The following is a 14,309-nucleotide window of genomic DNA, read 5'->3' as shown; positions in this document are numbered from 1 at the left end:
CAAGGATGGGGTGGTTTGGAATCTGCCTGAATATTCAGGGTGTTTAGCTTCATTACAGTCGAATACATTGCCCTCCTCAAGCCCCTCCTGTAATTACTTTTTGACAGCAGTCAAAGCAGCTGAGAGAGAGACCGAAGGCACTATGTTCACCTCCACATCCCTTGGTCTCTGGGGAGGAGGCTTTGACAGATGATGAGCTGGGTCCCAGGGGCTGCAGCATTGCTGCTGTGCACATCTGACTGTCTGGCTCCCCCTCCAAATCCAAGCCCACTCCTTTCCACCCTAGAAGGCCAGCCTCCCCCACCCCCACTTACAGCTCATCCCGGCAGGGGGTGGAGGCCACTCAATCCCATCTAAGGGAGAAGCCGTGGGTGGGGGAAGGGACGCTTTGCTTCGGCAGCATCTCCTTTAAAAGAGGTGCCCGCTTCACCCCAAGCAGCAGCAAGCAGCGCCGGAATTTTGTGATGAAATTGTTTGACATTGCTTGCTGGTTTATTTTCCCTTTGAAATGAAAATTGCAGAAATTGGAAATGAACGCTCTCTGCTCTTACGTGAAGCCCCTTTTGCCTTATTAGGGGCATGTTTGGAAGGCTCTCTTATCTCTGGGGTATAATTTCCAACAGAAACCAAAAAAGGGAGTTCTGCAGCTGGGATGCTTAATGATGACAGTCAAGAAGGGGTGAAGAGGGTCGGGACGCAGTTCGAGCACTAGAGCTTTCTGTCGGGTCTCCTATCCTGTCTCTCCCCTAGAAAGCCAGCCTCATGCCCGGTCCTGGGGCAGGCCTTGTGGACTGTGGCAAAGCTGGTAGCTGGTGGAACCATCCATCCCACAGACCCCAGGGCCCTGCACCATTCCCACCCCCCACACATACACAATAACGTACATGCAGACACACACAAAGACGTGCAAACACAGACACACACAAGCACACAGGGACATGCCACACAAGCACACACACACGAGGAAACACAAGCAGCCTGGGCAACGTAGGGGCCTGTCTCTACAGAAAATTGTAGGGTCCAGTCCTGCATGGTTCTGTGAGCCCCTCCCAGCTGGTGCAGAGACAAGAAATTGTAGCAATAAAAGGCACAAAACACAAAGATCGAGAAAAGAGAGTTTGGGCCCAGGGGTCCACTGCTACCCAGATCGCGGAGACCTGCAGTGGCCTGGAATGCCTGGACGCTCTCACTCTTACTGAGTTGCAAATCTGGGGACAGGGTAGGTAGGGCGTGGTCTTGGTGGTCGGAGGCTGGGGGCAGGATAGATAGGACTGGCAGTGATAGGGTCAAGTACATCACATGTCATTCAGGTAGGGGCTCAGGAATTTCTGGGACCCGAAGTGAAGTAAGGAGCATAATGCATCAGCACCTTTTCCATACTTATCAAGAAAGAACTAAAACATTAAGATTTGTATTACTGCTACTGATTATCTTTTCTAAGACAAAAGGAACCAGGTGCAGAAGTGGAACATGAGAGTAGACATGGAATATGAGCACTGAAGCACAGCATCACGTAGAGACGGTTAACCCCGGATGTCTGTGGGCCTCCCTGACAGCCAGCAGGCCTTGCCACAAGAGTTTGGAGAAGCGGAGTTTTCTCCTAACTCCTCCAGGGAAGGAGAAGTCTCAGTCATTTTGGACAGCTCCTTCCCTAACTGGCTAAACAGCGGGCGCTTTCCGAGGGCTGGCACTGCCGCACAGCCAAGGCACCCTCCAGCAGCCCTTACGCGGGCATGACAGAGGGCTTAGAGCATCTTGCCTTAGTGTCATTCATTTCACAGCATCACCCCAGGTTCACACTTCTGACCTGAGAGGCATTAGTAAAAGAATTAAGATCACATGTGAATAATAACTACCACAGTTATATTTCTAGTTACTATCTTCTTCATTATTTATATGGAAATAGGCTGAGGCTTTTTGCTTCTGCCTTGGGTCTAATGGGGTCTTTTCCCTACAGAAAATTTAAAATTAGCCAGGTGCACGCCTGTAGTCCCAGCTACTGGAAAGGCTGAAGTGTGAGGATCACTTAAGCCCGGGAGGTTGAGGCTGCAGTAAGCTAAGATTGTACCGCTGCACTCCAGCCTAGGTAACAGAGTAAGACCGTGTCTCTTAAAAAACAAAGGAAACACACGCCTGCAGACACACATACAAAAATACACAGTTGGCCGGGCGCGGTGGCTCAAGCCTGTAATCCCAGCACTGTGGGAGGCCGAGGCGGGTGGATCACGAGGTCAAGAGATCGAGACCATCCTGGTCAACATGGTGAAACCCCGTCTCTACTAAAAATACAAAAAATTAGCTGGGCATGGTGGTGCGTGCCTGTAGTCCCAGCTACTCAGGAGGCTGGGGCAGGAGAATTGCCTGAACCCAGGAGATGGAGGTTGCGGTGAGCCGAGATCGCGCCATTGCACTCCAGCCTGGGTAACAAGAGCGAAACTCCGTCTCAAAAAAAAAAAAAATACACAGTTACAGATACACACACAGACATACAAACGTGCAAACAGACATAGGCAGAGACACAGAGATACACACAGACATGCCCACAGACACCCCACCAGCCCTCCAAGCTTCCCTTCAAAGTGCGCTGATTGTGGCTTCAAGGGATGTCAGGGCTGCTGCTGACGGCCCCAGACACGTGGTGGAGGAGGCTGTGAGAACACCGCCCTCTTCCTGCTGCTCCCCCCAGCGGAAAGGAAGGGGGATGTTCTCCTTCACGCCCTTTTGTGAACCCACCAGACATTCCTCGGATGCTGGAGGAGGTGAGGTTTTCAGATCTTTGTTGAACAGGCAGCTGGGCCCATGGGAACATGCCCACATCCTCCCTGGGGGAGCCTGGCTTGACACAGGCAACCAGCAAGCCGGCGTCGGCCCCAGGCACCACCTGGCTCTGCTGCCTCCTGGCCTCAGTGTCCTTCTCCAAATCGTTCTCCCTGAGCCTGGGCTGCAGAAATCATCACGCTCCGAACAAACTCACCCCTCACTGTTGTCAAGGGCCAACCTTAGCCTCACTTCTCATGGGTTCAGGGATGATTGCTAGAAATTACATCCTGGAATCCGGGCCCTTGGGCCTGCGGGAACAATTTTCCCACACACTGTGAGGCTCTGAGAGCATCTCTGTCCGACTGCTGCCCCCAGCAGCCCCCAGTCAGTTCCTTGGAGGGAGAGAGCTGAGAGTGGGGCTGGGCTTGTTCCTGGGAATGTTCTCCACGGCGGGTCAGGCCCTGAGATGGCAGAGCCGGCCCACAGGGAGCCTGGCCGTTCTGGTAATGAAAGGAAGTGTGAGCCCTGATGGATTTAGTGCTGAGAGGCTGCAGATCAGCCAGGGCCTCAGAAAGCCGAGTCCGGGGGAGTCTTGGAGACAGTGACTCACCTCCCACCTTACAAAGCAACGGTGTCCACAGCTGCCACGCCAACCAACGGCAGCATCACAGTTTCTGTCCCGGATGATTGTGATATTTGAGGCGCTGCTGAAGTCCTGACGTGGCAGGCCAGAGGGAGACGAGTCAGTGCCCTGCTCTGACCAGGCTTGCTTTTCCTCCTCTTCCCGGAAGCTCCTTGCCCCTTGAATACCCCCGTGAAAAGCAGTAGAAACTCAGCCTTTATCTTCAGCCTTGCCTGGAGAGAGGGGTAAGATTCGCAGGGAGCCTAGTCTTCAAGAATCATCAGGCCCAGGGCGAGGAGACCCGTGCTTTGTGGGGCCTTTTTTTTTTAGATGGAGTTTTGTTTTTGCTGCCCAGGCTGGAGTGTACTGGTGCAATCTCGGTTCACCACAGCCTCCGCCTCTGGGTTCAAGCAATTCTCCTGCCTCAGCCTCCCAAGTAGCCGGAACTACAGGCACGCGCCATGACAGCCAGCTAGGTTTTTTTTTTCTTTTTTAGTAGAGATGAGGTTTCTCCATGTTGGTCAGGCTGGTCTCGAACTCCCGACCTCAAGTGATCCACCCACCTCAGCCGCCCAAAGTGCTGAGATTACAGGCATGAGCCACCGTGCCTGGCCTTGTGGGACTTTAAACAGTGCTTTCTGTCAGTGATGCACCCCACCCAGAAGACCCCCGCATGCTGGGTTTTCAGTAACTCAGATGTAGGGCCCAGCATGAGCTGAGGTGACAAGGAGGTGCCCTTGGTTTGGTCATGATGACTCCCCTGGTCTGAGTTTAGTGTCTCATTGACTAACAAGGGAACATAGAAGGTCAGAGAAGTTTGAGGACCTGCCCACTGTCTCACAGAGTGACAGACCCAGTGTAACTGACTTCTGCCGTGGGGTCACCTGTGATTGCTAATGACAAAGGGACATGCCAGTGATAACCTCTCCCGAGCAGTCATCATGCAATGGGCGTGGTTGGAAGGGCTCCCCTATAGCCTCTCCCTCAGTGCTCACAGCCATCCTGGGAGCTGGCACTGTCTGTGTTCTCCTTGGGTAGGAAGTGAGGGAACTGATGCCTTAGGAGGGAACTAACTGGCCAGAGACAGAGCTGGGGCTAGTACCCCAGCAGCTGGTATGGCCGGCTGCCCTGGGGTCCCTCAGTCTCTCATGTCCCAGGTGCTCAGACAGAGCTTTGCCCAGCACACTCCTGCTGCAAGATTAAGCAGCATGCCAGGCACAGTGGCTCATGCCTGTAATTCCAAAACTTTGGGAGGCTGAGGCAGGTGGATTACCTGAGGTCAGGAGTTTGAGACCAGCCTGGCCAAGATGGTGAAACCCCATCTCCACTAAAAATACAAAAATTAGTCAGGCGTGTTGGTGGGTGCTTGTAATCCCAGCTACTCGGGAGGCTACAGTCAGCCAAGATCATGGAAAAAAAAAAAAAAAAAGAATGTGGCATATCCCAAATGTACATGTTCAGGTCCTTCCTCACAATTTTGGCTTTGAACGTATAACTATAACTTATTTAATTTTTTAAATCAATTTCCATTATTTTAAACTAAATCTATTGCAAAAGGATATTCTGTGATCCTTCCTTAGCCACAATAACTGCAATCTGCCATTCACCAAAGGCAAGTGCCATCTACCAAAAATAGGTACAAGGTACGCAAAGCAATGCTACGGAATTCGAGTTGGGTGCTGGCTCCTGATGAACACTCTGAACTTGATTTTCTTCCTTTTTTTGAAAAGGGAGATGAGCAAAGTCTAGAGAGGTGTTCAAGACAGACTAGCACCAGACCGAGACTTTGGCCTGAGGGAGCCGACAGGGCACAGTCTCACTTTGCCAATCAAGATCCCATCACGCTGTGCCTCTTAGGAGCCTCTCGCGTGAATACCTCACACGTGGAGAAACACTGAAATGGAGTTTGGAAAAGCCCCTGACATGCCAGTGTCCCCTTTCCCACCAGGGGAGCACGCCTGGCCCTGAGCTGCAGACACAGCACAGGGAGGCTGCTCCTCTGGGCTGGTCTGGCAGGGACCGGGCTGGGTCCACCCTTTCCCAGCCTGACCGATGGGTATGTCCTTGCCCACCAGCACGCCTAGCTACAACTACGCACCCAACCCGGACAAACACTGGATCATGCGCTACACGGGGCCCATGAAGCCCATCCACATGGAATTCACCAACATGCTGCAGCGGAAGCGCCTGCAGACCCTCATGTCGGTGGACGACTCCATGGAGACGGTAGGTGTCCCCTGCATGCCTCTGCGGGTGGCCGGGCCGGCCTGAAACCTCCCAGCCCTTCAGGTTTTTCCTGGAGGAATGGAACTCAAAGGCAGAATGGAGAGGCAGGCCTCATGCTAGACCTGGGGAACGGCTTGGAGCAATCCAGACAAAAGCCTCTTCATTCATGAAACATTCTCGATCTGTGCTGCCCCGTACGGCAGCCAGGTATGCTACTTACATTTTTTTCCCTGCTATTTACATTTTTGAACAGCTTTACTGGGATGTAATTCACATACCATACAAGTCAGCCAATTAAAAACTGTGCAGTTCTGTGGTTTTCACATACCCAGAGTTGGATAACCGTCACCACACCCACGCTAGGGCATTTTGGCTACCCCAAAGAAAAACCTCACAGCCCTTAGCCATGCCCACTAAATCTCCCTCACCCCCCAGCCCCAGACAACTGGTGATCTCTTTCTGTCTCTATAGATTTGGTTCTGCACATTTCCTATAAATGGAATTGCACCTGCTGTGGCCTCTGTGTCCCGCCTCTTTCACTCAGTGTCGTGTGTGCAAGGCTCACCCCTGGTGATGCATGAATCAGTCCTCCGTTCCCTGTTATTGCTGGATAATATCCCGTTGTATGGGTATTGTCACATTGTATTTATCCATGGCTATTTAACTCGATAGGGTAACGATTTAAAGTCAGTTCCTCTGTCACACAAGCCTCATTTCACATACTTAGTAGGTTCAGGTGGCTGGAGGCCACCTGTCGGACAGCACAGACATTAACACGGCCACCAACGCAGAACGTTCTGCCACACGCTACCCTTCCGGATTGCAAGCTCCTGCCACAGGAATGAAACTATCCCAGTATCTTCCATTCATCCGTCCGTCCGATAGCATTTATTGAGTGCTGGTGACATGGGATACAGCAGGCAGGGAACAAGATAACAAACGTCTCTGCCCTAATGAGGCAGCATGCCAAGGCAGGGACACAGACAATCCACAAATAAGTAAAAGAGGCCGGGCGCCGTGGCTCACACCTATGATCCCAGCACTTTGGGAGGCCGAGGTGGGTGGATCATCTGAGGTCAAGAGTTCAAGACCAGCCTGACCAACATGGAGAAACCCCATCTCTACTGAAAATACAAAAATTAGCCAGGCGTGGTGGCACGCACCTATGATCCCAGCTGTTTGGGAGGCTGAGGCAGGAGAATTGCTTGAACCCGGGAGGTGGAGGTTGCAGTGAGCCGAGATCGTACCATTGCACTGCAGCCTGGGCAACAAGAGCGAAACTCCATCTCACAAAAAATATGAGATGGAGGCTGAGAAGTGCCATGAAGAACCGTGGAGGGGAGAGCGGGGCAGGGAGTGACAGCAGGTAGGAGGGTGCCGTTATCAAGGGACAGCCCCTGGGGAAGTTGAGCAAAAACCTGAAGCAGGGGAGGAATGGGGCCTGAGATCTCAAGCGTCTGTCACCCAGGGTTGGAGCGGCTGGTCACCCAGTCCTCACCACCCCCCACCTCCTGCCTGTGTTGCAGATTTACAACATGCTGGTTGAGACGGGCGAGCTGGACAACACGTACATCGTGTACACTGCTGACCATGGCTACCACATCGGCCAGTTTGGCCTGGTGAAGGGGAAGTCCATGCCGTATGAGTTCGACATCAGGGTCCCGTTCTACGTGAGGGGCCCCAACGTGGAAGCTGGCTCTCTGTAAGTGTGTCACCTCCCAGGGACCCACAGAGGCCTCCGGGCTCTGCTTGGGGCTTCAAGCGTGCCAACAAAACCCAAGCCACACCCCAGGTGGCTCTTGATTTTGGCAGGTGGACCGCAGGGCCAAAGGAAAGCAATTATGTCATGCATTTTATGCCCCTCTGGTGGGGAAGGAGAGGCCAGGAGCATTAGCACCTGTGGAAACAGATTGTGGTAGGGCTGTCTGCCAGGAAATCCAGGGAGCTGGGCTGTGTACATGTGTGCACACACACGCGTGTCACCAGCGGGTGGGAATGGCACTTGGATTTCTGGTCTGGGCTGGGAAGTCATTGAAGAGGGCTGGAGGTTGTCAGAGAGCAACCCCGGACCTCGACACAGGCAGCTGGTTGTCAGCCGGGATCAGCTGAGCCAGCTCCGGGCAGCAGCACAAATGGAAACGCTTTTCCCTCCCATCCTTCCTGGAGGACCACGTGGGCCGCAGCCCTCAGCCAGCCATTCTCCTTGGGTTCACCTTTGAGATGACACATTCTGGCAGCAAAATGGCTACGTCTGGGGCAGGGAAGGAGACAGGCTGGTATTCATGGCAGTAGCTTCCTTGGATCAGCTGGGATATTATGAAGAACTGGCTCAAATGGGTCTTTTGAAAAGCAGATGTGTTGCTATTGAGATTCTCATTCAGCCTGACTTCTACCCTTGCCCAGACCCAGCACTCACACAGGGCTGGCTGCAGAATTCCTCCTGAAAAGGCATTGACAGTGCAGCGTGGAATTCTAGACTGACATGTTCCCACTGCCTTGGACCTATTGCGAGAATTCCAGGAGGCAGGCTGCATGAGTTCAAGTCCAGAGAAAGCGATGACTCTCTGTTGACCTCATCAGATCATGCCTGTCTTTGGCTCTCAGCATCCCCGCTGGAATAGGGGCTGTAGTAATGACAGCCCATGCGTGTGGAGTGCCTACGCTTCAAGGCCTGCTCTAAGAACTATGTAATAGGCCAGGCACGGTGGCTCACGCCTGTAATCCCAGCACTTTGGGAGGCTAAGGCAGGTGGATCACGAAGTAAAGAGTTCAAGACCAGCCTGGCCAACATGTTGAAACCCCATTTCTACTAAAAATACAGAAAATTAGCCAGGCGGGGTGGCATGCGTCTGTAATCCCAGCTATTCTGGAGGCTGAAGTAGGAGAATCACTTGAACCCAGGAGGCAGAGGTTGTGGTGAGTAGAGATCACGCAATTGCACTCCAGCCTGGGTGACAGAGCAAGACTCCATCTCAAAAAAAAAAAAAAAAAAAAAAAAAAAAAGAACTACGTAATATTTCATTGCAGGCTGGGCGCGATGGCTCATACCAGTAATCCCAGCACTTTGGGAGGCCCAGGTGGGCAGATCACTTGAGGTCGGGAGTTCAAGACCAAACTGTTAACATGGTGAAACCCTGCCTCTACTAAAAATACAAAAATCAGCTGGATGTGGTGCTGCACACCTGTAATCCAAGCTACTCAGGAGGCTGAGGCAGGAGAATCACTTGAATGCAGGAGGCAGAGGTTGTGGTGAGCCAAGATCGCGCCACTGCACTCCAGCCTGGGCAACAGAGTGAGGCTTCATCTTAAAAGAAAATTAATAATAATTCATTTCAGCATCACAACAACTCTGTGATGTGAATGTTCATATTAACTCTTTTACACCCAAGCACACAGAGGCACAGAGAGGTTAAGTTGCCTGAGTTCACATAGCAAGTCAGGGAGGGGCTGGGGTTTGAAGCCAGGCAGTCTCTATCCCCCTCTGCCACACCTCTCAGAAACCTCGACCCATCCCCATGAACAGAAAGAATCTGACCCACTGAGGGCTCTGCAAACACTGACGTGGGGGTTTGGTCAGCCTCGGAATCTGTGATCTGACTCATAGGACCCAAAACCACATCTCACGTGGTCAAGAAAAAGACAGTGCCAAGTCAGGCTTGGAACCAAAGACACACAGTATCTGTCAGCCAGGGCTTCTTTGGTTGCAACCAGAAACGACCTTTGAACCAGATGAGCTGAATGAGATAAAAGGAACGTAGTAACTACAGTAACTGAAAATTCCATGCACAGCTCCGGCCTCAGGCATGGCTGGATCCAGCAGTCTTACCATGCCATTGGGAAGCTCTCATTTCTTATCTCTCAGTCCCATTTCCGCTGAATTGGCTTCATTCTCAGGCAGGTTTTTCTCCTTATGGCAGAGTCAGCAACTCCAGGCGTTCAGGGGATACAGAAGTGACCACCTGAGCCAGGCTTCCTGCAGCTTAGAGTCTAACTGGGCAATAGACAGTAAACCATCCCGTTGAGGAAGCCAGACTGCTTTGAACAGAAGACCTGAGGCTAGTTCCCACTGGCCAGACTTAGGTCACCTGTCCTTCCCTGAACCAATCACTGTAGTCAGAGGTGACAGAAACCCTTGAGTGACCAGACTGAGTGCATCGGGCAGTGGATTCTGAATGGGGTCAGGTAGTTTCTCCAGAATTAGAAGGTGCAACACAGATCAAGGCATGGGTGCTGGTGAGGAAAAGCAACCGCTGTCCTCCTCCTGCCGAGCCTGGGGGAGCGGGGCCAGTGGACAAGCTCAGCACCATCGGTGGCTGGTTGCGGGGTTCGGCAGAGCGCCCTTCACTCAGCAGCCTTCCCAACTCCCTCGCCTCCAGATTCAGTTTTACCGCCTCATGCTGGCCTTTGAGCCCCCGTGACACAGCTTCAGCCCACCTTCCCCAGCCGCACACAGGTTTGGCAGCCTGTCCAGTGTTCACAGGGCACTGGACTGGGGAGAGTTGGAGGGTTAAAGATGACTGAAACTCTAGGACCTAGGCCCTGCGCTGATTGCCAGGGAACTGGCAGGGAAGGCACTCAGGCGCCCTGACGGCACGTGTGCCCACCATTCATTCCACAGGTGTTGGACCCTGTTCTGGGCACACCCCTCAAGTCCCTTACCCTACACTGGGAATGCCATCAGCCAGAAACTGAGCCAGGCGAGGTGGCTCATGCCTGTAATCCCAGCACTTTGGGAGGCCAAGGCAGATGTATCGCCTGAGGTCAGGAGTTCAAGAGTAGCTTGGCCAACATGGTGAAACCCCACCTCCACTAAAAGTACAAAAATTAGCCAGGTGTGGTGGCACGTGTCTGTAATCCGAGCTATTGGGAGGCTGAGGCATAAGAATTGCTTGAACCCAAGAGGTGGAGGTTGCAGTGAGCTGAGATCTCGCCACCACACTCCAGCCTGGGTGACACAGCAAGACTCCGTCTCAAAAAAAAAAAGGAGCCAGAAGAGGTGGCCAATGTTTAGTGAGTAGCTACTGTGTGTCTAAGGGTATAAGTTCTGGGGATACAGAAGTGACCACCTGAGCCAGGCTTCCTGCAGCTTAGAGTCTAACTGGGCAATAGACAATAAACCAGAGAAATAAGTAAAATCTATAGCTCATGAGATGGTGATAAAGCTTCAGGAGAAAGGTAAACCTGGGAGGTCGGGGAGCGGGTGCAGTTCCAAGTAGGGTCCTCAGGAGGGGCCTTGCGTTGGGTATCTGTGCTGCAGTACAAACTGCCACAAACTCAGCAGCTTAAGACAACACACACATACAAACTTACATTGTCTGAGGGTCAGAAGCCTGGGCCCAGCCTTGCAGGGTCCTCTGCTTAGGCAGAAATCAAGGTGCTGGCCAGGGCTGCGGTCTCATCCAGAGGCTTGACTGGGGAGCATCCTCGTCCCTGCTCCTGGAGCAGGTCCAATGCAAGCAGAGGACTTGAACCCAGGCTCTCTGCCTCCCAAACTGCTCACAGTCTAGCTGCTGATTTAGAGTGACTTGCTTCTTCAAAGCCAGTAAGGAGAGAGAGAGACCAGAGCAAGACTGCTGGCAGGATAGAGATGCCTATCTCATAACACAGCCATGGGAGTGACAGCCCATCACCTTCGCCATGTCCCACTGGTTGGCAGCAGGTCCAGGTTCATCCACACCCAAGGTGAGGGGTTCACATTAAGGTGTGATCACCATGGACAGGTAGGGACCACCGAAGCCTGTCATGGGCCTCCTTGATAATAGAGCAAAGAACTAAAGGGGGGAGGGACGGTGGCACACCGATCTCCAGGGAAGGGACATTCCCGGTACAGGGAACAGTAAAGAAGAAGCCCCTGAGGCTGGGCTGTGCCTGGGCTGTTGAGGGACAGTGAGGACCAGCGGTGCCCCAGAGGTCCAGGGGAAGGGCTCAGGAAGGGCCAGGATTTGGGCTGGCTGTCAAGGTGGGTTGCCTTCGCTCAGGAAGTGGGGGCAGGGAGGGCAGCAAGGGGACAGGGTGGGGCTGTCAGCTCATGCCATGGCATGTCTGAGGTGCAGAAGCTAAGGGGGGCAAGTGGAGAATGGTGGTTCCGCTGAATCTGAGCCACAGCGGGGAGCTGCTAAGGGTCGAGGTGCCAGACCGCAGCTTCCATTCCTACAGGTGTCAGTCCCCTGCAACCTGCTGCCCACCACCGTCCCCCAACCCCCGAGTGAGGCTGAGGCACCACCACCGGGTGGCTGAGTCCCTGATCTCCTGCCTCCCCCAGGAATCCCCACATCGTCCTCAACATTGACCTGGCTCCCACCATCCTGGACATTGCAGGCCTGGCCATACCCGAGGATATGGACGGGAAATCCATCCTCAAGCTGCTGGACTCGGAACAGCCGATGAATCGGTGAGGAAGGAGCGGGGCTGGTGCTGGTGGGGCTGGACACTGGGCTCCTGACCTGCAGGAAGTCAGGGCAAAACCCTGTGGGTCTAGAACATGGGGTCCCCAAGGGTCAGGAGCTGGGGTTCTCAGGTCCCCCCACCCCAACCACTTACCTGCTGTGGGAGAGATGCGTGATCTTCTCTGTCTTCCCATTTGGAATTTGGCCAAGGTGACCAGTTGGGGACCTTCTCGGAGCTAAAATTACACAGAGCTTGAAATAATAACAGCAGCAGTGATGGTAGGAGTTAGTGCTGACTACGCATCGACTGTGTGAGGCACTGTTCTGAGGACTGTGCGGGGATTCTATGAGTTTGATCCTCACGGTAAGCCAGTGAGCTGGGCATCCGTATCATCCCCATTTTACCAGTTTGGAATCTGAATCCCAAAACGATTGAGTGACTTGTCGGAGATCTCACAGCAAGTCTGGATGTAGCTCCAGGAATTCAGACACTGACTCGCCATGCCCCATAGCTTTAACGCTAGAGGGTGTGATGGGAACATATTCCTAGGTGTCCAAAGAGGCAGAATAGGAACCGTGAGGGTGAGCAAAAGTCACACAGGTGGAAGGCGAGCTAAGGCAGGGCAGGGGTGCCAGTGTGGCCACAGTGACATCTGGTGGCCAGCACTGTCACCGCCACCAGGTTCCTGGCCTCCAGGTGCTATGTCAGCTCCTGGCTTGCACCTCTGGCAGCGGAGCCCTTCCTTCCTCAGTGGCCTCCCAGAGGCTCCAGCCAGGTGGGCACTGTGTGCCCACATCTGGCTGCCCTGTAGGGGGACTACGTCCATTGAGGCTCCAACCCCAACTGAGGCCAGGTGAGCTGTAATGGTATAAAATGGACACGTCTGGGGACACTGGCCGCCTGGGAGCCAGGCCACCTGGGGGTCAGGGGACAGGGTGGAAGCTTCCCCTCTCGACTTCAGAGTGCCCACCTAGGAAATGGAAATGACCAAGTGGCAGTGGATGAAACACACAAATTACATACGTGCAACAGCAAAGCATTCAAGAAGAAAACACCCCCAAAACTCTGCCATTAATCTAACACCAAGACAGCCGCTGACCTGGCGCTGAACTGAAGACAGATCTTCCAGCTCCGGGGCAGCCGTTGGGCTTCCTGTGTGCACACACGGTTACGTGGGTGGGACTTAGAGTGACTGACCTAGGTCATTTCTGCCCCACGTGCCTCCAGACCCAAGTCTCTGGGGGAAGGGGTGGCTCAACTCGGAGAAGGGTGCAGAAGCCTCCCCAGTGCCTGGCTGGACACGCTCACCACAATTGCTGTCCAGGCTGACTGGAAACCGAGGCTGACTGTGGGCGTCATCCCTGCTCCTGGGGGCATCGGGGGTCGTGGTAAGCCCTCACAAAGCTGAGAAGCAGCAGCCGTGCTTTTTTTCCAGGTTTCATTTGAAAAAGCTGAAGGTCTGGCGGAACTCCTTCCTGGTGGAGAGAGGGTGAGTGCTGGGTCCTGGGAGGGACACCCCTGCCCAACTCCCTCCCTCCCCGCAGGAAGCTGCTGTAGCCCCACCCATCACGGTGTTCGGGACCTCCCGCCAGGGCAGCAGGGAGAATAGAGCTATGGTGCTACCTTCCAGCAGTGGCTCTGCAGCTGTGCCCAAAGACCCCTCAACACAGAGCCCATTCGCTGCTCCTACAGATGACACAGAATCAGGGTCTGAGGTCACAGGCACCCTTTTAGCATGTTCTATCCAGCCTGTACAATGTCTTCCGTGTATTTAATTTATTGCCAACTCATGCAGTTTGGGAAGTTTCTTATAAAATTCTAATATATTAAGTCTCCTAAACATCAGGTCAGAACAGGGTAGCCCTGTGTCTTCCACGGTGAGGATAAGCCGGAGCCAGGGGGTCCCCTCTAAGTGGACACACGCGCCTCCCAGGCTCCTCAAAGCTCAGAGGCCGTCCCCGTGGCTCCTGCTGTCTGCCCCACAGCAAACTGCTACACAAGAGAGACAGTGACAAAGTGGACGCCCAGGAGGAGAACTTCCTGCCCAGGTACCAGCGTGTGCAGGACCTGTGTCAGCGTGCCGAGTACCAGACAGCGTGCGAGCAGCTGGGACAAGTAAGAAGGCTCCCTGCCCTCCCGACGGCCCCTTCCACCTGCAGCCAGCCCTGGCCTGCGAAGCCCCGAGAGCTGCCGAGCCAGCAGGGCCGGGGTCTTCCAACGAGTAGCCCTTTGCTGCCGTGTGATGCCCAAGATGCTGTTTGGTGATGCAGGACGACACTCACTATAAGTAATTCTTTTTTTTTTTTTTTTTTTT

General features: G+C 53.6%; 1 protein-coding gene across 1 annotated transcript in view; it reads left to right on the top strand.

Annotated features, from left to right (window-relative positions):
* Window positions 1–14,309, top strand: part of SULF2 (sulfatase 2) — a 131,443-nt gene that overhangs the window by 98,439 nt on the left and 18,695 nt on the right. Inside the window, exons 6-10 of the mRNA XM_037742978.1 lie at window positions 5,458–5,608; window positions 7,135–7,310; window positions 11,871–11,999; window positions 13,431–13,484; window positions 13,981–14,251. Coding sequence (XP_037598906.1) covers window positions 5,458–5,608; window positions 7,135–7,310; window positions 11,871–11,999; window positions 13,431–13,484; window positions 13,981–14,251 — 781 coding nt within the window. The remainder of the gene's footprint in view (window positions 1–5,457; window positions 5,609–7,134; window positions 7,311–11,870; window positions 12,000–13,430; window positions 13,485–13,980; window positions 14,252–14,309) is intronic.

Source organism: Cebus imitator, unplaced genomic scaffold, assembly GCF_001604975.1.
Source record: "Cebus imitator isolate Cc_AM_T3 unplaced genomic scaffold, Cebus_imitator-1.0 Scaffold132, whole genome shotgun sequence".
Classification (NCBI taxonomy): Eukaryota; Metazoa; Chordata; class Mammalia; order Primates; family Cebidae; genus Cebus; species Cebus imitator.
This window is presented reverse-complemented; position numbering and strand designations above follow the sequence as displayed.